Source organism: Clinocottus analis, unplaced genomic scaffold, assembly GCF_023055335.1.
Source record: "Clinocottus analis isolate CAN_PGR_092001 unplaced genomic scaffold, fCliAna1.0.p SCAF_6, whole genome shotgun sequence".
Classification (NCBI taxonomy): domain Eukaryota; kingdom Metazoa; phylum Chordata; class Actinopteri; order Perciformes; family Cottidae; genus Clinocottus; species Clinocottus analis.
In genome coordinates this window covers 13,086,166-13,112,415 of record NW_027176218.1, presented here as the reverse complement: position 1 = coordinate 13,112,415, position 26,250 = coordinate 13,086,166, and the positions used below count along the sequence as shown (strand labels likewise).

At 41.9% G+C, this 26,250-nt stretch overlaps 3 protein-coding genes across 5 annotated transcripts in view; 1 reads left to right on the top strand and 2 right to left on the bottom strand.

Annotated features, from left to right (window-relative positions):
• Positions 1-1,593, bottom strand: part of itpr2 (inositol 1,4,5-trisphosphate receptor, type 2) — a 50,608-nt gene extending 49,015 nt beyond the window's left edge. Inside the window, exon 1 of the mRNA XM_068602402.1 lies at positions 1,227-1,593. Coding sequence (XP_068458503.1) covers positions 1,227-1,318 — 92 coding nt within the window. The 5' untranslated portion in view covers positions 1,319-1,593. The remainder of the gene's footprint in view (positions 1-1,226) is intronic.
• Positions 1,594-4,930: 3,337 nt separating this feature from the next.
• On the top strand, positions 4,931-16,610 carry plekhg7 (pleckstrin homology domain containing, family G (with RhoGef domain) member 7). Its single transcript, XM_068602468.1, has 17 exons — positions 4,931-4,997; positions 5,624-6,368; positions 7,202-7,224; positions 9,481-9,599; positions 10,337-10,377; positions 10,741-10,842; positions 11,301-11,450; positions 11,696-11,791; positions 12,456-12,554; positions 13,098-13,211; positions 13,513-13,687; positions 14,633-14,748; positions 15,032-15,119; positions 15,209-15,288; positions 15,370-15,523; positions 15,668-15,765; positions 16,407-16,610. Exons 2-17 carry the CDS (start codon positions 5,742-5,744, stop codon positions 16,515-16,517), a joined length of 2,193 nt encoding a protein of 730 aa, XP_068458569.1. The 5' UTR covers positions 4,931-4,997; positions 5,624-5,741; the 3' UTR covers positions 16,518-16,610.
• Positions 16,611-18,059: 1,449 nt separating this feature from the next.
• The window catches only part of eea1 (early endosome antigen 1), a 19,767-nt gene continuing 11,576 nt past the window's right edge, over positions 18,060-26,250 (bottom strand). For all 3 annotated transcript variants that reach the window (XM_068602862.1, XM_068602863.1, XM_068602864.1), the window contains 13 exons: positions 25,946-26,101; positions 25,703-25,842; positions 25,184-25,514; positions 24,939-25,040; positions 24,655-24,849; positions 24,309-24,491; positions 23,933-24,118; positions 23,708-23,839; positions 23,096-23,281; positions 22,741-22,979; positions 21,384-21,504; positions 21,140-21,238; positions 18,060-21,031 (listed from right to left, as the gene is read on the bottom strand). In XM_068602862.1, the coding sequence (XP_068458963.1) occupies positions 20,909-21,031; positions 21,140-21,238; positions 21,384-21,504; positions 22,741-22,979; positions 23,096-23,281; positions 23,708-23,839; positions 23,933-24,118; positions 24,309-24,491; positions 24,655-24,849; positions 24,939-25,040; positions 25,184-25,514; positions 25,703-25,842; positions 25,946-26,101 (2,193 nt within the window). In that variant the 3' untranslated portion in view covers positions 18,060-20,908. The remainder of the gene's footprint in view (positions 21,032-21,139; positions 21,239-21,383; positions 21,505-22,740; positions 22,980-23,095; positions 23,282-23,707; positions 23,840-23,932; positions 24,119-24,308; positions 24,492-24,654; positions 24,850-24,938; positions 25,041-25,183; positions 25,515-25,702; positions 25,843-25,945; positions 26,102-26,250) is intronic.

Here is a 26,250-nt window from a genome sequence, read left to right as displayed (position 1 = left end):
TTCCTCAGGGCCAGTCTATCTGTCCACCCTTGTCGGACGGCTCAGAGGCCAGAGTGCACCTGGAACCACCGAGGTATTTCACCTTGTGCCGAGGCTTTCAGCTCGGGAGGAACTACAGACAAAAAGAAACTGCTGCTGGCATTTTTTTGCACTGCTGTGTGGAGAATGACACCATGAAAAGCAGTTTCTATCACACCTACACACAGCCTCAATTATGAAGTCAAACTGACAGTATGAGATGAGACAAAACTAAACTCATGTCACACAGTGGTGTCAAAACTCTGCAAGATTTAAATGACTCAAGTCTACTACCCTCAGTCATCATACATTTAATATGGATATGAGCAGTCAGCAATCACAAAAAGCAGAGTAAAGTGACTCAAAGTCTCAAAAAATATAATATAAATGTTCTGCTAGTTCTTCTTTCCGGTCCCATTACTTATCTTGTGGCCCCTCAAATTTAAGTTATGCCACCTCGCCCTCCTCGTTGGTCACCAATGAATTTAAATGACAGCCTTGTGACTCTATCTAGAACTCCAGATCACTCTCCCAAACCAAAGTAGGGCTCAGATCTCTTCTCAACTTGGCTACGCTTTGCTACATTATGCAAAGTGTGGGGCCCCGTGGACACCTCAACTTGTACACAACATACTCTGCACATAAAAATGGTTTACTGCTTCACTAAAGTAAAACAATGTCAGATATGAATATTAGAGGACCAAACGCTGTGCTCTTGAGGGTCAGTAAACCCACACAGACAAAATATCAGTCCACGTCTCCAGTGTGAAGGTGAAGGAGGAGTGAGCAGCATTAAAATTCACCATAACTCCTTAATCATATCTTGGAAACAAATGATTGGGAACATAGAGACTCATTATTCTGCAGGGGACCCCCCCTCTGGCACCTCCTCACGTCGCCCCCCGGACCCGGACCTTGCTCTGGGGACCACCGCATAACAAAAGTTCCGCTCGTGTACCTGCAATGGGCAACACTGTGTGGGCAACGCGCTGCTTTGCATTCCGGGTACATTTGCGTAAAACGTGAAGGATTTGCTGAGGAGCAGCAGTTAGCACTGGCGGGCCTTGTTGGCCTCGGGTCGCACGTTTAACTTTTGACTTTCACAGCGAACCAGCGGCGGTAAAGAGAGGCACGAGTGGAGTCAGCCGTGAAGTGAAAGTACTGAGCACTGATCTCTGCGGACTCCCCTGTGAGCATGAGGAACTTACCCCAAAGTACTGATGAAGCCATTCACCGAGCCCTCCGCGCAGAGAGACACAATGTCTCCGATGTGAAGGAAACTGGACCTGTGCTCTGACATTTTCACTCAATAGACGTGTTACATGTGTCCTGGTTTCTCCATTTGAAAACGCTGCTACTTCTTGTCTCCGCGGGGAGGAATCCGCACGTTCGCGCGTCTCCACTTCAGCTGCAGTCTTCAGATTCACCTTCACTCTTCCAGCTCCACATTTCAGCAAGTCGATTGAAGTGAAAGTGCAGGGGGGAAAAGACACTGGTGTCGATTTGTTTGGAGACAGCGCGGTGTTTTAAGTCTTATTCAACTTCTTCCTGTAAGTCAGGCAGACCGGAGGCTGCTCTTCTTCTCATCCACTTCAGGGGGAGGAGACTGCTGCTGTCAGGCTTTGAGCGGATTCACTTCAGTGACATGTTTTTGTTTTTACTCTGAAAAGGCGTCAAGAAAATACTTTGATGTCTAATGTCAGTCTACCTACAGCTGTATGTTCTGGGAGATGAAATCATTAGCATAAGTATCATAAAGGCAGGTTCAACAACATACTTCCTATGCCTACCTGTTGGTTCAATTGGAATATGACATGAGAAGGCTCGTGAATATGAAGTTTCTCTATAGTGGACCTTCTTTAAAGGTTTTCACACAGTCAGCACAACATAAGTCAACGTGGAATAAACTGTGTTTTACTTTGCTTTAGTTTGAGACCAGACTTGCAATGCAGTGGTTAAATGCAGTTCATTAATTAAAAAGTTATTTAATCCCTTGATGGAATATATATATATATGTATATATATATATATATATATATATATATATATATATATATATATATATATATATATATATATATATATATATTTATATATATATATATATATATATTTATATATATATATATATATATATTTATATACATGTATATATATATATATATATATTTATATACATGTATATATATATATTTATATATTTATATACATGTATATATATATATTTATATATATGTATATATATATATATATATATTTATATATATGTATATATATATATATTTATATATATATATATATTTATATGTATATATATATATATGTATATATGTATATATATATATATATATATATATATATATATATATATATATATATATATGCAATGCAGTGGTTAAATGCAGTTCATTAATTAAAAAGTTATTTAATCCCTTGATGGAATATATATATGTATATATATATATATATATATATATTTATATGTATATATATGTATATATATATATTTATATATATATGTATATATATATATTTATATATATATATATGTATATATATATATATATATTTATATATATATGTATATATATATATATATATATAAATATATATATATATATATATATATATATATATATATATATATATATATATATATATATATATATATATATATATATATATAGGCATGCAAAAAGAGTATTGCCCAGGTGTATTGCTAGAGAAGATGTAAGGTGTTATGTGGATGAGCACAGGCTTGACTTGCACTTTGGTATTTCTATGTGTATGTATAGTTTTGTATTATCACCGCAATTTCTTTAGTTTCATTCTGTGCACTCAAAATCAGCCTTCTCTCTGCAAAACTAACAAACAAATAAAGCTGACTGAAGTATGTTGCAGCATTTCTCATTAATTTCCGTTAAATATACTGTAATTTAGAATATTATTAGATTCCATGGAATCTAATAATAAAGTGCCCTAATTGTTGTCATGGATATAAATAAATAATGAATGAATGACAAAATGTTGCTGATGGGAAACCATTTTTCCGTTGAACAGGTGTGATTTGAGTTTAGTCATGTTTTTGTGAAATGTTGGTGTGTTGTGTTTATTTACAGTCACAGTAGTTTCTAGCCTGAAATACAAACTAACACACAATATTTACTCAAGTTTTGTTAAGCATGTCATTGTGAGACACTTGCACTTTACTGTGGTCTTTTATACTCCAATAGATGTTTCACAATGTTGTCATTGTGACATTTACCCATCCAAATGTGTAATTTCAATGGATGTTCAAGGCACAAAGAGGTGAAAACGTCCAGTTGTTCACCAAAAGCAAAGAATAGAAAACAAATGACGAATACACATTTATAGATGGGAACATATGTATTCTTTCCTTCGTGGTGAAGTGCCTCACAGCCCCTCAACTTTGTCTGGTGACACTCTGCAGGGGCCCAACTCCAAGAACCCCTGGAATAAACAGCCAAACTGTATCTGAGTTGTTCAATGAAGCTCCACCTACAGAAAAATGTTGTATACACATCAACACATACTTATATTTGAAGTTTTTAGCTGATAAACTTTCCCTTAAGCAGGGTTTGAAAGTATGGCTTTTGATATATGTATATAGTTGTATTAGTACTTAAGTAAAGGTTCTGAATGTTGTGTTATGTATTATAATAAAGGTGGTGTATAATTGCTAAATCTGTGATGCATGGTAAATAGATTTAAAAAATATCTAAACGTAAATGTCAACATGATTCTCATTTTTTCAGACATCTGATATGAGACATCACTCATATTGTTTCTGGACATTTTCACGCACTACCCATGTTGACACAGCAGGGGGCGCTAGAGATCTGGCCTCATCGGACACAACGTCATGCAGGCAGTCCCATCAACGGACCTACATCGCCCTCTAGTGGTCAATTCACTGGATCAACAGGCAATACTGATGCTCTTTTTTTGTTTTAAATCCAAACAAATGGACCAGAAAAGGTTATGTCATGTGACAGGTCCCTCCGCCATATTCACAGTGACACATTCAAACACATTTGGCCCAGAGTACAACAAATCATTGATAGATTTAGTAAAACAGTTTTAGTTCTATCAACAACAAAAAAAAGTTCAAAAATCCAATTTACAAAATAGAAACCAAATTTGACACTTTAAACACTATTGGAATAAGTATAGTTGCATAAAAGTATTGTAGTAAAATGCCCTGACGGCCCTGAAACGTTGTTGAGTTTTATAGCCTGCTCCTTCATTTATCTATTCGGCTAAATCATTTAATGTTGGCACACTATGTAAATGGACTAGTGAATGGAAATATTACAGTATTGATGAGCGCCAAGTCACCATATATTATTTCATATGGTAAGAGGGAAAAATTCAAAGTTAAAATTAGCTTTATTGCAACAACTGATTTTCACATTCTTCCACTATTTTCACCGACAGAGCATTTGCGTGCTTGTTATTATTACTAAAGATATAACTTCTTCCACTGTGGCCTAGTAAATTATACAACATAATGAAAACAACAAAGCGTTGCAAACACATTATTACAACAGTAATTGTATTACAATTATGTTTAAAATTATACCGCGTACAGTTAATGAGCTGAAATTCATTTCACATCATTTTAATATCTATTTTAAGAACCAGTGAAAAGGTAATTGAAACATGCCAGAACAAAGGGGAGAGAGAGAGAGAGAGAGAGAGAGAGAGAGAGAGAGAGAGAGAGAGAGAGAGAGAGAGAGAGAGAGAGAGAGAAAGAGAGAGAGAAAGAGAAAGAGAGAGAGAGTATGTATTGATATTCCCATGCGGTAGTCGCACCTTTCCACCAGCTCCGGACGATGACACCCTCTCTCTCTCTCTCTCTCTCTCTCTCTCTCTCTCTCTCTCTCTCTCTCTCTCTCTCTCTCGGTCCCACTTCACTTCACCACCAGTCGTTCAGGTCGTCGGGAGGCTCGGGTGATGTAAGTAAACCTGCTTCTTCAACGAGCTTCTTTCCCACAGGTGATATCCAGCGCGGTGGATTCCCGCTGTGTACTTTCTATCACGTCGTTTTTTCTTTTATCTCTGTGGCCTCGTGGATGAGCCAAGTTGAGCTCGCTCGCGCGGCTTTGAATAAACAATGCCATTAACCCATTATGGGGGCCGGGGGGAGGGGGTCGCTTACAACAACGACAGTGTGTTATCTTCAGCGAGCAAAAGACACACTCAGTGTTGAAACACAGGGAAAGAGCCTTTAGTCTGAGACAGCAGACATGACATACGGTGCATGGCTGCTTCCAGCGCTTTGTGTCTTACTCCACATTGTCAAGACTTTGATTGACAAACTCTGCTCTTAACTTGTGTTAGTTATGGCTGCATTGTTCACTGAGCCCTCTACCCTACCAGGTTTCACACACTGTCAGACACACACGCATGCAGACGTGCTAATACTAAACTATGTACTTTAACTTTTTAAGACTACTTTACTGCCAACTGACCATGTTCAACCCAGTTCAAATCCCCTTTCAGGAGATTAGTGGGCAAGTTGGGCCCGGTCTGCCTCGTTTTGCTTTTGAGTATTGACACATTTTCTACTTTCCCCCCCCAGAAGCTTGAGAGGCGAACGGTGTGAACAGTGCTGGAATGCAACAGGATTATCTTCGGACCTTAACTCCGATCATTAGATCACACGTTTTCCGCTGCACTACGATGCCTTTGAGGTTGTAATGTCTTCGCTGAAGCACGTTATTCTCCAGGAGAAGGACCAGGACGCCGAGAAGAAGCTGGACTGGAGTTACATTGAGTGGGTTGAAAATGAAGTTGTCACCACAGGTGTGGCGAATGCACAGACGCAAACGGACTGGGGGCCTTTTGAGCACAAGGAGTGCCAGACCAGCAACCCTATTATAATGCACATAGATCTCACACGGACACACTCCAAGCTGAGATATTCGTCCCTGGGGGACACAGACGGCCTCGTGACGCCTTTCATCCAGTTTGACCGGCAGGCCCCGGCCCGCATCTCCACGTCTCCCACCTTGAGGAGAATGAGGAGCACCAGACGTCCTATGATGGATCCCGTCATGATGGCGAGCACTCAGGAGGAGCCCTCCTCGTCCCCCATGAACCCTCTGTCCCCAGTCCACCGAGTCAAGTCTCCTCTCGCGGCGAGCCCCCTGTCCGATGGAGGGATCCGTCCCGATCGCCAGCACATTTCATCCTCCGGCCGACAGAGAACCAGGTCGCATAGATCAAAGAACTTTGATAACGGTATCAATTCCACAGGACAAGAATGTTGCAGCGCTCATCCCACGCTCATTAATGAGTTTGGATTTCCTGATAGTGGAGTACAGGTGAGCTTCCACCAGTTGTCTGTGTGATTTGAATGGAAGCATGGTTGCATGTGTAATCATTGTGATTCCCTAATCAGCACACAAACCTCTCCCCACTGAGACATGTGCTTTCGTCTGGGGAGGAAGCCCGTAAATAAAATGGCTACACATTCCTTCCTTGTGGAAACCTTCTCTCCCTCATTCTTCCTTACCTCCTGCGGTGGTTACTCACAATGCGAGCTTTTGACAGCAAATGAATCAGCAGTTACATGCACTGACAGCTCTGACCAAGCCCAGCGCCTGAAGAACCCTGGGAAGTGCACTCCTTGGGCCCCTATTCACCGCAGTCAGCAGTCACCCAATAATGGAGGGGTCAGTGAGCGATGGAAAAAGATAATGGGGAGATCTATTCATGAGCTCGTGGTATTCAACCGAGCACATTCTCAATAGAGTCCCGGCATTCTCCTCCGATATCAGAGGCTTTTGAATCCAAGCGACCACTTAAAACACTGAATCAAATTTGAACGTTTCCGAAAGTGATACAGCAGTGTGGTTAGCAGGAGGAGGCCATCACGACCTCTATTTGATGTTGAGTGCACGGTGCTTATGAGTAACAATTACAACTTTGGAAACTTGATGGCCTTAAGAGAGGAAAATGCATAATTGTGGCAAATTATCGGATTAAAGAGGATTTAATAACATGCTGGCACTTCGGACCTTGTTAGTTCTCAGGAAGCAGTTAATCACCTCGGTACATTTACTGTAATTTATGTTTTTCTCGCTGATTCCGATATAATTGTTGCAAATTTCAAGATTTCTGTTCACTGACGCAGTGTTTTCCTCTTTTTTTGCAGGAGAAAGAGCATTTTCATAATAGGTAGGTGCACCTTGAGCTGTTTGCAGGTTGTCTGTGTGCTGCGTCATCACAGCCCCAAACACCAAGACTTCACTCTCAAGTTTGTGAGAACATGTTTGCCGATCAGGAATGTGGTAAAGACATTTCCTGTAACTAATACGCTGCTATACCATCTTCAACCACAGCGGCTTCTGTCTGTGAGTCAAATTATTGTCTTAACATGAAAATCTGAGCGGTAACATTCAGCCCCATGAGCGGCATGCTTTCTGTGCTCTCAGGACACTTGTGAGCAGGATGGTTGGACCTTTTGGTTTCAGGAGCTCATTGTTCATTCATTGTCATTCATGTCTTTGTGAATGGAGCATAAGCTTGGTGGGTGAAGTTTTGAGAGTCCCATGGTTATGTATGGGCTAGACAAACCCTCATTAAGGCTGTTTTCTCTTACTGCCACCCACACCCCTCCTAATGCTCTGCCGGGCTCTTCCCCTCACTGGATAATTAGGCAGCTATTGTCCCAGTAATTGCACCCTGGCACTGTGCCTCTTACAGGGACAGGGCCCTGCGAGCCATTGGTTGGGACAGTTTTGTTTATGGGCATCATTATTTCTCTTGCTCAGCGGGAACAAAACATCTATTTTCACAAGTTCTCTCGGTGGCAGAGAGGCTGACACAGAGAGAGCTTTCTGAGTGGTCACAAAGCAACAAGATGTCATTGTGAGGGTTCTGTGGAATAAACTGCAAGCAGGCACTGACCCGGTTTAGAGGCGTAATCGTGCCTTTCTTACTGTCCCATTATGCCCACGCATCCTGTACAGTGCTCAGGTGCTGCTGCTGACTATTGTTTCTCCAGCTCATTCAGCCCTGCCTACCTATACATTGATCTGGAGAGGGGGTTGTATCAGTTTACCAGAGAGAGCAACGAACAGTTGGCACTTTCACAATCCAACAAAAGTGTCCAGGAGGGAAAAAAACGTACCGGTGTACTTTTTCCTCAGAGTGTACAGGTTGGCCCTGAAGCCATGTGGCCTATTTGTGCATTCAAGTTAGTCTCCTTTGCCTCTTGTGCAGGAACTGTTTGACGGGATACTATGAGCAATGAGATGGAGCTATGGAAGATAATTCAATCTAACAAAGCAGATTCTACATATAATAGAACCAGCATTGTTCCCCTTGCTTGTACTTCTGCTCCACTTCATTGTTTAAACAGGCTCATCTGTACGCTTCCTCCTGGCGCGATCATGTCCTGATAATGTGTTGTTTTAACCCGATGTATAGAGGATGTGTTCATGATCTACGAATGGATTCTAGATCTCAGACTTTGTGCCATCATTTCTCCTTCGTCAGATCGTTTTGAATCTACTTCTGAACTCCAGACTATTTTTTTTTTCAAAGGCCAGACCCTAAAAAACACGTCGAAGTGAAACCGTTGCACGTGGACGCAGGTGACTGAACAGCTGTCGATCAGTGTACTTTTCCAAAAGTGAACCTTTCCCAAACCTGCTTGTCAGGTTGCTGCGTATTTCTGCTGACTGCAGCCATGTTGAATGACGAGAGACTTCTTGTGAGGAATAGCGCAGTTTGGATTGTGAATGTTGGAGTCAGACAGTCAACGAGTTTGACTACCTTTTTAGAATAGTTTTTTAAAAAATGTAAAAGACGCAGCCATGCCCTTCCAAGATATTTCTTCTGCACATTCAATATCAGCCTCACCTCCCAAACATAATGAAACTACATTGAATTGTCAACAGTCGAGGATAAGTCAAAACACTTGAACGGTGGCTGTTTGAGCTTTGCCGGAGGCTAAAAGGCAGGCCTGTGTTATTGCAGCCACAGCCATGCACCGGTTACGAGCTGTGAGAAGGAGACCGAGAGGATTAGACCTGGCACACATTGACAGCTCGCCTCCTTTCACACAAACAGGGTGATCCATTAATCAGCAGTTGTCCACACATAAGCCAGACACACAATACTTATCCTTTATAATTTCTTGCCACTCATGTTAATCGCCCATTTGCTGCACAAAGCAGATGGTATTTCAGTGGTATTTCACCCATGTAAAAAAACAAGAGAAATTGAGTTACATTCTGGAGCTTTGCGCTTAGTCTATTTTCTTTGTGCTGTAAAACATTTACAACAACATACTCGTGGTTCTTGTAACCGTGAATGTCAACTGTCCAGTGAGGCTTTTGAACATGTGAAGCATGACTACTGGTTGTGATCTTTGAGTGTTTGTCAAGTGGAACGTCATCTGAAGACACCTGTTTGCTTTCCCCTCAGGCTTCAGGAGAGGAGGCGGAGCTCCGTGGTGGTCAGCTTGCCCGGATTGGATGTTTCACCAGGAGACCTTTTTGTATCCAATGGAGCGGCCGACATATTGAACGGTTCAAACTTCTCTGGTAGAATTCTTTTACATTTGTCTCGTTTTCTAAATCGAGCAGCTGATTTACCGATTGGTGTATCTTGCTGTCGGTCAACACATAAAATGAACCTCGGGTCCTTCAGAGCAAAATAAACTATCGTGCTCGGCAGTAACCCTCCCTTGCACGTTGTCATGGCAATCCAAGCAACGTGTCAGCGTCAAAGTTTGATGGTTTCTCGTTTGCTATTATTAAAGCAAGTGGAAGTTCACAAAAGAGTTCCCTTTGTGCTTTTGTGAACTACTCATAGTCCAGGTGTTGACCCTCGACCCCTTTGAAGTCAGGAAGATTAGTAACCGGGTTTGACTTGAGAAAAGCATGAATAATAGTTGCTTTGACTAAATGTTTGTTTTTGCACTAAACCTGCATTATGTCTAGTCAGGAGACTGTTGAAAGCCCGTAGCGGCAGTCATTTTCACTCGTGAAAGGTCATGCTGGACTTCAGAATTTTACTAAATTGCATATTGTGTGTGTATTGGTGCTTCAAAGGATGCACATTAACCGTGTGTCTGTTTTTGATGCAAAACCACATATCATTCACAACACATAGAGTGTATGTTCTGTCGCTTTGTTTGTAATTCAACTTCTCATTTATGCAACAAAAAAACCCCTCACACACTGTTTTGTTTGTTTGATTATAATCCATCTGTTGCACAGCACACATTCTTGCTTGATCTTTTGTTCATAATCCTTTTTTTATGTTTCTGACTGTACAGATACTAAGAAGTCAAAGTGGCCCTTTTCGAGGCGTAGTACGGTAGGTGTTCATCTGTCAGTGGTTGTTGTGTGTGTGTCTGGTGCCAGTGATGTGCTTGTGGTTTTGTTTTGATGCACTTTGTTTAGCTGTGGGCAGTTGGTGTGGACATTGTTCTCTGACCCACTTCCCAAAGCAGCTTAATGTGGTTCCCTTTATCCCTTTTGCCCCACACGGCTTTTGTAATTGGTCAACAATTTAAATGCAGAACCAAACTTGTCAGTTTTCAAACATAGCTATGAAGAGATAGTTGAATAGATATACAAACATGTGATTTTCATTGATCAACACAAATCAATAACTGAAATAGCTTTTTTTTCAATTTTGCTTAATATAATAACTGTGTCTTGGTCTCTCACCTTTCAGACTAAAGGAAAGTCACAGACAGGCACAGCATCAGATATTGAAAAATATCTCTCGTCATCTCAGATTCAAGACTGGAGAAATGCTGATCTTCAGAGGTATAAGGTGAGAAATGAGCACTGTCAGCAGTAAAGCCCCGAGGCATCCAGACTGTTTGTTATGTAAACCATCACGCTGATTCCATGCAGTGACTTCTAATGCAAGCAAAGTCAGAGTTTGAACAAAGAGATCCAGATTTACAGTCCAAATAGATCTCTGTGTTGAACAAGTGACTCAGAAGTAGCATGATGGCAGTTTGAGGGAAGCTACTGTCCCATTCAAATGACGCAAGATGCGCAAGAACCAGAATTTCTAGGCCGTTACAAGGCAGCGTGACCCAGCATGCGTATATAAACAAACACTGACGTTCGTTTGAGTCCGTCAGGGTGGTGGTGGGAACTTACGCGGACAGAATATGCAGTTTTAATAATACAAAAAATAGAGAGAAAAAATCTTCCAGTTGAAGTCTTTTTTTATTGATATTTAGTTCAAGCCAATTGGTTTGTCTTCGTGTCTGTGTGCAGGACTACTCTTTGGCGGAGTTCCTGCGGGACCAGTCTTCCCAGGTTAGCGCCGCCTCCGACCCTCAGGGCTTCAAGAGACAAGAGGCCATCTGGGAGCTCTTCACCAGCGAGTGTGTTTATTTCCTGGATCAGCTCATGGTTCTCAAAGAGGTGACTGTCCAAACAAAGCCTACAAATACACACCAACACAAACATACACACACAATTAATCGACCTAACCCAAATGAAACACCTGCTGCTTTGTGTGTGTCTTCCTGTCACCACATCCGTGCTTTTGAGGTTCGTGTAAAAGTCTCTTCAGGTATTTCATTCTTTACAGAGTGGATTAGAAGTGTACTGCTGGCGCAGCAGATAGCCTGAGCATCATCTCTGTCCGACTTCTTTGTTGCTTTCAGGTGTTCTTGGCTACGCTCACAAACCTGCAGACGAGGAACTGCCTGGCTGATGTCGACTCTTGGAGGCTGTTTGCGAACCTCAATGAGCTTTGCCTGGTGAGACATGATGCAAATAAGTTGCGTGTGGCCTGTTATTTTTAGGTGTGTTGTGTAAATAATTACAAAGAAGAGCAGCCTGCACAGCAGTATAACACCATGTGTTGGTGTGCAACACACTTTAACTCTGTCTTACTCTTGTGTTGCAAATAAAAAATATGTCTTATTTATTTATGAAAGCTTTATCTATCCAGGAAAACCTCTTTGTTATATCATTTGTTATGATATAATATAATATAACAACCTCAATCAGGGACCTAACAGCTTTTTTAAACCTTGCCGATAAAGAGCAATCCAGAACAATGACTGTATGTGTGACGTGCATCATGCTGTTACTGTTCGCACCCAAGAGGAAACTGGGTGAAACGTACTTGGCAATAAACAGGTCTGATTCTGTGATATCTATTTATTCGTTAGTTTGTCCATCACTCATTCACCATGTCAGTTACAGTGTCTCAGACACCTTATAGAGACGTTTTTTTTTATTGGGAAATCCCCTTTGTTTGTTTTCTGAACTTGTGCTATAGCATCTCACGGTTACACGACAGTTACTGGGAAAACCTGCATGCATCTCTTTTTTTTTTGTTCTATTGTTAACAAGACGAACGTGACCGAGGTGCGAGACTGTGCGGTGATACCTGACACTGAGTGTTTTCTGCTGCAGGTGAGCTTTGGCTTCCTGAACAACCTCCTCCGCGTCATCAAGGACATGTTGGCGATTACGGAGGGTGGTGGGCCCACCCTGCTGGAGCTGCTGAGCAAAGCAAGTCACTCGCGTGTGAACACACATCAACTCAAATACGTTGACTCTGCCTGCAGTCTACGCTCAGTTAGTCACTCGATTGTTTACCTCCACTGATAAGACGCTGGAGACAAGCAAAGCCTTCACACGAGAATGCAAACACATTCAACTGCACCGATGCACCACAACAAGCATATACAGACTGTATTAATATATTTCAGAATAAAATATTAATACGTTATTTATATGGTTCAATTTGCTTTGAAGAGCTCACACTTTTGCTGACACGAAAAAAAAAACACAAATCTACACAACAATCAACAATATTTTCTTCTTTGTGATAGAATCATTTTGCTCCAAAGATCAAGGAAAATAGTAAAATCCTCGTCCTCTTATTGTTAAATAATGCATCACAAGAAGCAGCTCGAAAATATATTTCACACACACACAAGGTCATTTCTGTGCCTATGCATCTCTTTATGACCTGTTTATCTGCAGGCTAATGGCTGATGTGACCAGAAAGTCTGATCCTGATATTTGTACAACGCTCCTATCTGTCTGCAGGCTTTCCAGGAGAGCTTGTGTCACTGCCTGCAGAAGTACTGCCTCAACTACTCCACAGCTCTGCTTTATCTGGACAGCCTGAAGCCCAGAGAGGACTTTGGATCTTACGTGAAGGTACCGAGGGCCGCTGAATTGTGTGTGCGTGTCAGAGCGGTGGCGAGGACACGACGTACTGCTAACAACGCGGCAGGCAGAGCTGTACAAAGTATCAGAGAGAACACACAGCAACACTGGGGCCTAAACGGCAAACAACCAGTTCAGTGTCACCAAGGCCAGCAAAAGAGGGGAATGTGACCCCCCCCCTCATTACCCCTCTATTAACACACTTTCACCCCTCTGACCTTCTTCTTTTTCCCACCGACAGCCCTCCTCTCACCCTGTCCTCTCTCTTTCTCCCCTTTTTTTCGCCCCAAAGTGGTGTGAGAGGAACGAACAGTGCCGAAGGCTGCAACTGCGGGACCTGTTGGTGGCGCCGCTGCAGAGGCTCACGCGATACCCTCTGCTGCTGAGGAATATTGTGAAGAGATGCCAGAGGGAGGACGAGGCCGGAGGTCTGCAGGTTATAACGGAGCAAGTGGACACCTCCATATGTGAGAACCATGAACTACTCGTTATTTAAAACTCTTATTCACATAAAACCGGAGCATTTCAACACTGCCTTATCAGCCCACTCTCCCCGACTGTGTGTAAGCATTGTGTGTGTGTCTCTGTGTGTGTGTGTGTGTCTGGGTGCGTGTGTGTGTGTGTGTGTGTGACTGTGTGTGCTCTCTTCACCTGCTGATGACAAGCTGAACATGCCTCTGAGCTGCAAGTATCACACGTCTCAGTTATGGCATTGAGCGGCTCATGACTTGTGTCGGGTGTTTGACAAGCAAAGTAAGATCAAGAAGCATGTTAATAGAGTATATGTGTCAAACAAACAGATCAGCTTGTTTTTGAGCCAACAGGCTACATGTTTTGGACAGCAGCCCAAAGCCCTGACTGTTTATTCTTCAAAGCATGCCTCTGCCTGAGGACCTGTTGTGGCAGTTCAGTCTGGGACTAGATAGACAGGCTGTTGGAAATGTGCCGCAGCATTGAACCTCAAATGCATTTTGTCTGGTTAAAACAATAACTGAACAAAAAAAACTGTGTTTTCTCATAAATGTTTAACGACAGACTTTCATATAACCATTAAAAAGGCATGGTGGTGCAGCACAGGTGACACGGTGTGGTGTAACTACGGCTAAAATGCCTCGGGCAATGTCCTCTGGGTGTGTGAGATATTTACTGTAAAAACCTAGGAGTGGTCACGGTTACACCTGTATACAGCAGGCAACCATCACTACACAGGAAAACACAAGATAATAAAGTAGTGCTAAAGAACTATTTATCTGTCATTTGAATGTAATTTAATGGGACTTGAGTACGTGATAGAATTTAGAAATACCTAACAGCTTGACCCTAAAACTAAGGAGTGTTTTTGGGGGAGAATTCGGGGGTCTTTTTTTCTGTTTCTGTCGGTCTTAATGGAAAGGATGTCTCTCTGCTTCCAGGTGACTTAGAAGGAAAGGTGAAATGGCTGGATAACTACCAGAAGGTGAAGCAGTTGAGAGATGCCGTGGTGTGGCTGCCTGTATGGGAGAGAGACAAGCGTGCCTTCGTCCCTGAGGTCTGTCTGGTTTTGTGTGTTTCTGTGTATATATTTATATTTGTGCATGTTTGTCTGTGAGCTTTATGTTGGCAGACCAGCAACACTTCATCTACCAAAAGCAGATAAGATAGTCTTATCATTTATGTGCATGTGAAATCAGATATGATGCAACGCAAACTGTTCACATTTCACAATGCGGTGTGTCATTGGCTGTATAAGCAACTCATCTCTTTCAGTATCAGAACATGTTCCAGAAGGCCAAAATGTTTTCGTCTTACCTGACTGACTGCTTTTCTTTCAGAATCTGAAACATCTCTTAAAGGCTGTCACTCTGGAGAATCTCATTTCTCACAGAAGTCTGCTGCATGAAGGGAAAGTGGTGCTCACAGGTGTGTACCTCGAGACGAGCTCCAACACATTTCACATGCTCAGTGCACCGATTTGAGTCTCACCGCATCTTTCTTTGGTTCGTCGCCAGAGAACACCAAGCTGATCGATGTGTACATGTTCCTGTTCGATGAATTCCTGCTGATCACAAAGATAAAAAGAAACAAGAAGGTATGTCACAGCAGACATTCAGTGTGAGGCTGCATAGGAGCTTCATAACTTGTTCACACTGCGCCCCGTCTTCCTGTGTAGCGCTCTATTGGTCCAGAACAGAATCCCCTCAGGATGCCACAGAACCAGGAGCTGGATCAGCTGCTGAAGGAGGGATTCACCTTCACGGTTCTGGACCAGCCCGTCTCTCTGGACCGACTCCAGCTCAAGAACATCGATCAGCTCAATGCTTCAGGTAGTTTAGCATTCTTTCTTTTGGATCTCATTGGGTTTCGAGCATCAAGGATGTGTTGAGCGCTCACAGAACCAAAAGTCATGTTGATGAACTTCTCTCTGTTGATTTTAACGGCTGTATTGCAATTGTGTGCTTCCTTTGTAGCATCGGGGCTGCCTCACTCATTTATCATCATGCACCAGAATCGCTACCAGCAGTGTATCGGTGCATTCATCCTGCAAGCTGCGTCAGAGTCTGCCAAGGTACATCGTCACTTCAACTGTCAATTTCTCTGGCGCTTCAAAAGGCATGCAATCCTATAAGAGTTGACAGAGCACTGATTAGGTTATGAATATGTATTGCGTACATAACACGCAGATAAACATTGTGATTTGTTAATTATCTCCAGACATATGTGCTTTTTGTGTAGCAGCATCAAAAGATTACACTGGGGACCACAAAAAGAATTGTCATGAATGTATGTTTTGCATAGTTTGAGGATTTTTAAGTGAACCCACTCATTATTAAAAATTTGATTTACCCTATGTGCATGCTCACAGTTACTGTGTTACACAAAATAGTATTAGTGGGGATTTTCTTTTTTATAATGCATTTTGTGTTGAAACACGCATGCATTTTATCTGTAAGTTAGTCTTTTACGTTATGAATTGCCATTCAAGAACTTGTATTAGTTCAGATTTGTGCATATCAGAGATAATTTACATTACTACTACTTGTGTACATCAAGTAATGTCCTTTCTAAAACTGAAGGAAAAGGTTTAAAGTCACTGTTGAGGGATTATTTTCCATACTCTAGCTCTAGCATAGTTAGTGGTGGCTTATAACTATCTCCTTTACAACTAACTGCTGGATAATAAATTTGCTACTTCTCGTCTTTCTGCAGAAAGTCTGGATGTCAAAGATAGAGGGCGCTGTCACGGCGCTGCTGAAGCTGGTCTCTCAGCAGCCTCGAGGCAAGAGCTCCTCCCTGTGGCTGGAGTCTTCACAGATATGAGAGAAACAGCAAGAAGCCATCTGAAACTACTGTAAACGTGCACTTCACCGTCTCCTGACATCTTGTAAATAACTGTAATAGCACTAGGATCATTTTGTAAGTTAACGTTTGCCTTTTAAAGGCAGCTGCTGCAGTAGTGTTCAATAAACATCTCATTATTTAGTAAAAGTTGTTCTTGTGTGTTTTTTTGGAGGAACACATTCATTCTTTACTTTTAACAAAACAACTTCACCTCAAGATCTATAAGCTGATTTTTTTTTAGCTTTTGACCATATCACATGCTCTTCATCGGCTGATCAGTAGTATCTTTTTGTTTTAAGCCAACATTTTCCAGAAATGCTTAACATTTTAACTTGAACATTTGCGACATATGCCGCCTGCCAGCCTCCTGCATTGAGCGCTTCTGTAACGCAGGCTCGTTCGTTAGAGCTGCGGCTCGCCTGCAATCCAGACGAGAGCAGGCGGCCGCTGCAGGACGCGTTCATTAAAACCTGCGATCTCGTCCGACAGTTTTCAGCTGCCTTCGAAGTATTAACAGGAAGTCACAGAAAAAACGACTTCCTGTTAGTTCCGATCTTATCTTTAGACTACTTGTAGTTTACATATCACGTTTGGGTTTATTCATGTGATTATAAATATATATGTATGTGTAAATGTCTGTGTAGCTACCTCCTTTTGTTGTTTTTATGTCTGCCTGTGAAATACATTACTACTAGTTTTGATATGTGTTATATAAATACAATTTTGTATTATCGACCACACAAGGCAAGACTTTTCTTCTTGAGGAAGTTGAGATCCTTTGACATGAGCAGAAAACTTCATGTGTTTTATCAGGGGATCTTAGCTAGAGTCCTTTTCAATGCTGTGCTCAGCTGGGGGGCGGCATTACTGCGGATGATAAAAACAGGATCAATAAGATGATCAGAAAGGCTGGCTCAGTGATTGGCCTTCCCCTGGACTCACTCGAGGTCACTCTAGAAAAAAGATCAAGGGCCAAGTTAAAAACAATCGTTTCCTCTGAAAGCCATCAACTACACTGTTTTTAAAGGACTCAGAAGTTTATTCAGTGAGCGATTCAGGACGCCAAAGTGTTCGGCCGACGACTGAGAAGGTCTTTTGCAGCAGTTCGAATTTTTTAATGAACACCTTTAGTTGTGGGTTTTAGATTTAAATTTAGCATCTTTCCATGTCGGTTATGTGTCTTGTTGTCTTGATTCATACGGCATTTCCTGGTGTTTGTTCTTGTAATGTGATTTTTGTCTGTTGTGCGCTGTGAACCTCGTCTGTCGTCTGTATGAGTCTGTTGTTCTGTTGTTGTCTATGGTGACAAATGAGTTTCCCCACTGGGGATTAATAACGTTTTCTACCTACATAACTACCTACCTACCCATCCATCCATCTCATGGTTGAATGCACATAGATTTGATCAAGGTATAAAATACTTTTTCTCTCTTCTTTAACGCATTTTGTATTTCTAAAAGGAACACTTTCAGAGTATTTATTTGGGTCTACAAATCACGACAAACACAGCACACAAGAAAATAGAAACATACTGTAGGTTTTATTTATGTTTGTCATGACGATGGATTAGAAAAAAAATCAAATGGTGCATGTGAACATAAAATACGTCGTTTCTCTCGTCCCTTCAGGTAAACGGAGGTCACCCTGACCGGTAATACAGCTAACTGCGGTTAGCGTGTCACCGCTAACGGTGAGCAGTGACGTACAAAACGTTGGCCTAAGGCTTCACAACCATCAAATATGATGACGAAACATGGAGAAAAGGTGTGAGCCACAGGCCAGTTACGTCCCCATGCATGATCACTGGCAGCAACATGAAGCAAGCCACAACTCGGTGTGTTCAGATCTGTGGTGCCTTTTTTTGTAAAAAAAAAGAAATTAAATTAAATTAAAGACACTGATGATTTCACACACATTTTCACTTTTGTCATGTTTCTACATCCACAAGTGTTATATATTTCCATGTTCTCTTTCATTACAAACATTTACAAAGATAATTATGACAGCCTTATTATTAATGAGCAGTTAAGTACATCGAGGCTGGAAATGCTGAAGCCTGTATAAAGTCGGTGGTCCTACGTTGGTGGCTGGGTTCTCATAGGGACGAGCCCAGAATACAATAAGGTGCAAATCATCTCTCTGGGTTTTTTGGGACTGTACAGCTTGATAGTTAAAATCACAAATCCTTGATCAAATGCAGGCAATAACACAATGTTTGTGATTTCTAAGTTTAGAAATAGTGCTTTTCCTGTGCCAATCTGAGGTAGACATAACAAAACCAATGCAACACAAAAAGAGACGGGTGACCTTGAGAGCTTGCAACTAAAATGGACGAAGTTGTTTGCACATACAAGCATATACAGCTAATTAGGGAAGTCTGAAAAGCTGCTTGTTGCAAAATGCCTGAACAGCCTGCATTGTCGCCCGGCTTACAGTGTTTTTTCGTCTGCTCCAGTCTTTAGACAATTGCACAAAAGATTTTACCAGGATTCTGTCGACAATTTTAAATTATACAAAGCAGGAACTACCTTCTACATTGTCACCAGCTGCACACGGGTGGACAGAGACACGGCAGCAACCGCTGTGCCTGAAAGCAGCACCGGCATCCCCGAACACCACGCCAGAGAGATACTGAGGTTCTGAGCAGCCAACGTTTCTATAGTGCACCGCTGCAACCACACACACACAGCAGGCCTAAACGCTAAAACACACTCTGTTACAGCAACATCACACACAGCCAGTTATTGCTCCAAAGCAGATCAAACATATACACACACACACACACACACACACACACAAACACACACACACACGCACGCACGCACAGCTCCAGCAGTATTGTATTCATTGCCGCTGAGTGTAGACGGGCAGCATATAAAATTAATTTAAAAATACACATGCAGGCAAATGCAATGACTGCATGAACAGGCTGCAAAAAGCACCACAGTTTGCAGAAATTAACACGCAAAGAGAATTGTGGCACAGCAACAAAATGACTTTACACAAAATCCCTCAGATCGTCATACATGTGATCAAAATAAAATGTAGGACCCTGTGACTTAAAACTCAAAAGCTTCACGCTTAGAAAAATACTGAAATATGAAACAAGCTCAGATTTTTCATCTCGTCTGTCTTCCTGCTGCAGACATTCTTTGGTCATGAAAGAGGTTGAATACATCAATGTCAACAAACACACAAACACGCTGCCGCACAAAGGAAACATGCAGTAACTGATTCAACGTCACAGTTGACCTCCAGTCCCGTGCAGAAAACACGCTCGTGCGAACATTGACTGATGAGTTGTTTTCTTTCGGGCAGTTTAAACATTTACAAAACAAATAAATGGACTCCAAAATCTTAAGCTGCAATTAATATGCTTTTGCTGTGTTACACTGGACAGCAAAATATTTTTTTTAAAAGTACTGAGTGCTGAATTTACAATACATAATGCATGTTCTTAAATTTAAAATCACTACTTGAGACGGTTGTGAAATCTAGTCCACAAAACATCAAATTAACAGTTAAGCTGATAAACATACAAGTTTAGGTTTGACTTGTTTTAGGACCAAATTCATTGCTGACAGCATGAACGTCTGTGTTTGAGTACAAATTATGATTTCTTCAATGTCAATTTGAAGTATGATCCTGAAAAACTATTTCAACTGATTTAAACATTTCCTTATTCACATGTCAAATCTGCATTACACACATTCAATAAAAAAATATCAGAAAAATATTTTTGTATCCACTGATTACTACTTTCCAATAAAAAAATTAAATAAAACATTTTTTGTGATCAGATCGATGTTGTCTACACAGAAAACGTCATGATATTTCTTTTCTTTACAAAATAGTTACCTGCATTACCTTTGTAGGGCAGCATTGATTTAAACATCCCTACATTACATTTACTTCCCCGTCACACTGACCTTTCACCTCCTGACAGTTGATGCCAAACACCTTACAACGTACACACCGACCACCTTGCACTTGCTAATGATTCCAAACAACAATGGAGACGTGAATATGAACTTAAAGAGATGGATGGTGTTCAGTTCTCACTGTCTCCGCTCTCTGGCAGTCCACAGGAGTAGCAAAGGCACAAAAACAGATACAGACAATCCCAACCGATCCCACCCCAATCCCATCACCAGGCTCTGGGGTCTTCATCAAAACCCTCCAGTTATTCCCCTCCACACCAGAGCCAGAAACCACCTGCAGATGGGGGTCTTTGCACTGGGTCAGTCCTTAATAGTGCATATTAAATATGACAAAGACGCGCCTTCTTCTGCTCGCTGAAGTAGGAAGTGGAGGGAAAAGGGGTGAGTGGTTGGGGGGGGTTTGGGGGAGGAAAAGGGATAGGAGGGAAATCAGCCATGGAGGTCCTCAAAGCACGTCTCACAGACCCGTACTGGCTTTTTAGAGGACGGTGTGAGGGCGTTCCTCCATGAGCAGTCGGAGCAGAAAATGTTGCCACAGTGTCTGCAATGGTGCTGTACGTTCACAGAGGAGAAGGAGAGAGTGTTACATTATAAAGTAGACGATTTAAGACGTGTCCTGTTGCCTGTAAGCATCAATTCCTAAGACAATCTCATTCTTACCTTCCTGACAGTCACACTAAAGCCTTTCCCACAGGACATGCAGTTCTGCACTTCGTGATCCTCGGTCCACTTCCTGGTCAAACTCTGGGACTGCTTGATCTAAAAGCAGCAACAGCAGAAGTTACAACTAGAGCGTTTCCCTTTATTTGTGTGGTGATGCTATACAGCATCCTGAGAAAACCTGCTGACAATCTGTTTCTTTATTGTACAATTTTTACGAGAGGCCGAGTGTTTTATGACCGACCTGGAGCGACTGGTTCTCTCTGCCGAGCTCCTGCATAGCCGCCGTCGTGTCGTCCAGCTTCCTCCTCAACTCCACCACCTTGGCCTGCAGTTTCTCGATCTCGCCTTCACCCTTCACACACCTGAAACACAAGCACAGAGCACGGGTGACTTGTGTGTACCAGCACCACTTGGCTGACTGCATAAAAGGCTTGCTAATTCATTATTTAATGTCTATGAACCACATATGCGCTATACAGCATTTGGTTGTTATATTTCAATTCAAGTTTGACTAGTCACATTGTACCCATTCACTTATGTACTATATATACTGACGCTCAGTATGTTCAGTATGTCCTCTGTGTTCTGCTACATTTCCTTTGCGAGTGTGTCGCAGTGCCACGTGCAACAGCCCATAATACACCTAATATATAATTAATTTCACCGGATAATTTAATTAAAATTTGTTATGCACAAGGGAATTAGGTTCTTTAAAAAATATAGACTCTATATATGAATTCAAAGTGGAGAGATGATGGCAAAACATCCTTAAGGCAATATTCAGCAGCTCACAGTGAATGATTATCACAAGCAAGGTCATCATAAATTATGATTTGGTTGATCTTATCGTATAAAAGTTGTCTCCACTATCTTGACATTAGGATGTACATGTACAGAAAGAGTCACTTCTTACAAATATATATACATATGGTTTGATGTGAACATGCTATTGATGTTCTAACAAATAAGCTATGGCCAAAAATTGTCTTTTTTTAAATTTAAAAACATGCTTTTCATTTCAGAGGACAGAAATGAAACTGTGAAAAAAGCCAATTCATATAATAATCACACTATGGTGATGTGATTTACAAGCATGCAAATTCATCCTCACTGCAGCAAGATTCTGCATACCACGCTGCATTACGTTTTGGAGGAAATACAGGCTCACACACTCACGATTGCATTTTGTCTGAATCTTTAGGATGCTCCTCTCTCAGAAGAGTGTGCCTCTCTTCTTTGATTAGGTCCTTTGTCCTTTACATTTCGCATTTGTATGTCTACTTTTATGAGAAACTGCTTGTGCTGCCGCTTTGACCAGAACTCGCTGGAAAAAGAGATCTTGTATCTAAATTTCAATCAATGTCATAACCAAAATAAATATCACACAGCTTAACTTGGAACTGAAGACGAGGGCCTCTTTTAAAGAGATGTTAGTTACTCATTGCTAACCTATACATACACAATACAGAAACAAGTGCTACGAAGGAAATATTGAAGCCATTTAACTTTACTTTGTTTCCACATACTTCAAGAACATGCATTTAAGTATTGTTATGGAACAATGGGTCATTTCTTGCAGGGTGAATACTTCAGCTCACCTTTCCAAAAGAGCCCGTCGCTCATCCTGGTTGTTCTGGACGGTGGCCTCCAGCACAGCGATCTCTCCTCTCAGCTCATCCGTCTGCTTCTCCAGTTCACCAACTCTCCGCTGGCTGCTCTGCCACTCTCTCTTCAGCGTGGCCACATTTTCATTGAGAGCCGTCACCTGCACACCCATCTTAGCTTCTTCCTCCTCCACGCGCTTCACCTGCTCTTCTCTGGCCCGCTTCTCTGCCGACTTTGAGAGAAAGCATTGATCATGTATTGGAAAAAAAAAGGATTATACGAGTGAGTGGATGAACTTTAATCCACACATTTAAAATAATGTTGGTGGAATTGGACAAGTGAGCCCACCAGCTGATCCTGGACAGTCTTGGTTTGCGCAAGGAGCTGCTCCTCTCTCTGCCCCCGGTTGTCCCTGGTGGCCTGGTGCTCTTTCTGCTCCTGCTCGAGGGTCTTCTGTGCTGCCTCCATCTGACCCTGCAGCTCCAGTTTCTGCTGGATCAACAGCTGTTTTGCTTCCCGCAACTCACCCAGCTCCTGAAAACCAACAAATATAAAGCTCAATAAACAAGGTTTGGTTTTTAAAAGGCATTTATAGTGTCTTTAACAAGAGAAGCAGTAACTCCTTTCACCCATGGCTTTAAACTTCAAAGGGCTTGAAAAGGTTTGAGCTTTGGAAGTTATTGCTTTGACAATAGCTTCAAATCAATCTTAAGACAGCTTTGAAGAACTAAACAATCCAACGCGTGGGTCAAATTGTCGACTCAAGCAAGCACAGTTATGAATTTAAAGAATGCGTTCAATGCCTGCAATATTACCAAGTAAAGCTGTTTACTGAAATTAGCGGTCATCAGTCCAGGCTCTGACACTATTGTAATATATTTTTTAATGAAATATTCCAGCCTCTCTCTTCCCTTAAAAAACAAAAGTAAGACAGTTTTTGTTTCATAAAAGGTGACTGACCTTCTCGCTCTTCTCCGCTAGTGTTTTTAATTCAGAAGTCAGTCTGGTGTTATTCTTTTCCAGGACAGTCTTGGCTTTGTTTAGCTCCTCAACTTTGCTCCTTCCCTTCTCCAGTTCCTCCTTTACTTGACCCTGAGTGTGGAAGCACAATTTACAACGTATGAAGTTAATCACGTGAAGTCATCTCAGTGTTTTGGTCCGTGTTGGTTAATCTGTTTGTCTGACCTGTTGCTGCTGTAGTCCCTTTAGGGTTTGCTCTTGCTGTTGGAGTTTCTGGCCCCGTTTTTCCAGATCCTGCTCCAACAAGTCCCGGCCTTTCTGCAGATCCTGGATCTGAGCCTCTAAACCTGTCTGATGGCTTTGGTTGGTGGCCAGCTCTTCCAGAGCCAAGTTCAGCTTCTCCTCTGTCGCCTACATTTAAAAGAAAGGTCAAATATGTTTGTTAGTTTTGATAGCAAGCCTTTTATTCATCAGTCTGTCAGTTCAGAATCATCTTCAGCCCTCCTTATCCTTAATCTAAAATGATGCAGCATCACATCTTCTGAATTAAACACCTTAAATTAGGCCAAGATCAGGCTTGACTCTTTCAGCATGAACCTACCTTCAGGTCTTGACGCAGGGCAGAGACCTCAGACTCCTTGCCGTAGGATTCAGACTGAAGCTTAGCGAGGCCTCCCTGGCTCTGCTCCAATGCCTTCTGCAGCTCTGTTGTCCGGCTGTTCTCAGAGGCCAGCTCCTGGCCGAGCCCAGACACCTGGGCCCTCAGCTTACTCTCCTCTTCCGTCTGGAGGTCAAAGTCATATATGCACATTCATAAGCACACTTTGGGAAACACATAAATTAGTCTCAATCCGCTCCAAGAACCATAAGTGTAGCTGTGTTGATATGTACGATGACAGCTGTCAACAGTATGGATGTTTGTATCTTGAATTAAAACTGCTACTTGCCTGCTTGACATTAGCTTCTTGTAACACTGCTATTTGACCCTTCAATTTCTTCATCTCGTCCTCAAAGGACCCCTTGGCCGTCTTAAGTTGTGCCCGCAGCTTCTCCAACTCGTTCTCTTTTTCCTTCAGGGCCCCTTGAGTGTTAGAGCACTGCTGCTCCAACGTGGTCAGCTGCACTTTCAACTTTTTCTCTGCCTGAAATTTGTAGACACACAGCAGGTGCTTAGGTTCAAACAAACATTCAAAACAATAATGCTCGCCTCTCAATTTCATCAGAAGCTTACCTCTCCCATCTGATTCAACTGCTCTTGCGATTCTTTCATTGACTTGGCGTTGGCTTCATTAATCTTAAGAAGCTCCTGTCTGGCCTTCTCCTTGAACTTTTCCTGAGGATTAAAACCGATTGAGCTTGTGAATGTCCTGGTGATGTAATTAGGTGGCTATTTGTTACTCCTTGTTGCAAGACACATTTTTCTAAGTTGAAAAAAAATATCAAAGTGGTCTAACAACAACAGCTTCCTGAACCTACCTTCTCCTCCATGACTGACTTGTGGTTCTTTCTTTCTGTGTCAAGTTGACTCTGAATCTCTTTCAGTGCTTTATTAGCCTTTCCTAAGCTCCCTTGTGCAGAGGAAAGCTCCTTCCTTTGAGCCTCTTTCTCCTGCTGGGCCTTTTGTAGGTCTACTGTCAGAATCTGGGCTTTCTTGTCCAGATCTGCATGCTTAGTTTTCCCCTCCTGGATCACCTTGTCCAGGTTCACCTTCAGAGCAGCTTTGTCTTGCCCGCTGCACTCCAGCTGCTGCTGAATGTCAATCACAGCAGCTGCTTTTTTCTTCAACTCCTCTTGTAGTGTTGTAGCCCTTAACAGTGGAAATATGTTTATATATGTTAAGTATGATTTATATACATATTCAATACAGTGGAGGAAACCATCACTAAAAAATCCCTACAGAGAGTTAGTTACAGTTAGACTTACATGCATTTATTGTTCAATTGCAACTCTTAAACCCATTTTATTAAAACAAATGCACCAGTACAGTTAACTCACCCTGCTTTCTCCGTTTCCAGCAAGTGCTGCAGCTCCTTTGCTTTTCGTTTGACCTCTGACCCCTCCTTCTGCAGCTTCTGCACTTCTTGCTGCACCTGGTCCCGAGTGGCCTGCAACTCCCCAACCTGTGACTCGAATTTCTGTTTGAATAAAACAAAAAACAAGATGTACATCGCAACACAAGCCTAAGATTACTTTTTACAGTCAAACATCAGGTACTCAAAATAAAGACTCATTACAAACCTTATTGAGCCCCTCCAGCTGCTCTATACGCTGTTCTGAGGCCATTAGTTTGTCTTTGCATTCTTTTAGACTTGCATCCAGCTGTGTGCACTGCTCCTGTCTCTCCTTGAGCCTTTGGTTCTCCTCCTCCAACTTCTTCTGAGCTTTATTCAGCTCCTTTGTAAGATAGTGGGAGAGGATGCAAGATACAAGAGGAAAAAGTGAGTAAAGTAAAGTAGGTGAAGGAAGAAAACACATAAATCAGTTTGACAAATATTTTCAAAGTAAAGACATACAAAAACATTAGTGGCATAACAAAGCGCTAA

Excerpts from the sequence above, each read along its gene's own strand:
- plekhg7 (XM_068602468.1), top strand. The coding sequence starts at position 5,742 with ATGTCTTCGCTGAAGCACGTTATTCTCCAGGAGAAGGACCAGGACGCC. Across the intron at positions 9,600-10,336 it reads GAACGGTTCAAACTTCTCTG|ATACTAAGAAGTCAAAGTGG; the intron begins GTAGAATTCTTT and ends CTGACTGTACAG. Across the intron at positions 15,120-15,208 it reads AGGGAAAGTGGTGCTCACAG|AGAACACCAAGCTGATCGAT; the intron begins GTGTGTACCTCG and ends GTTCGTCGCCAG.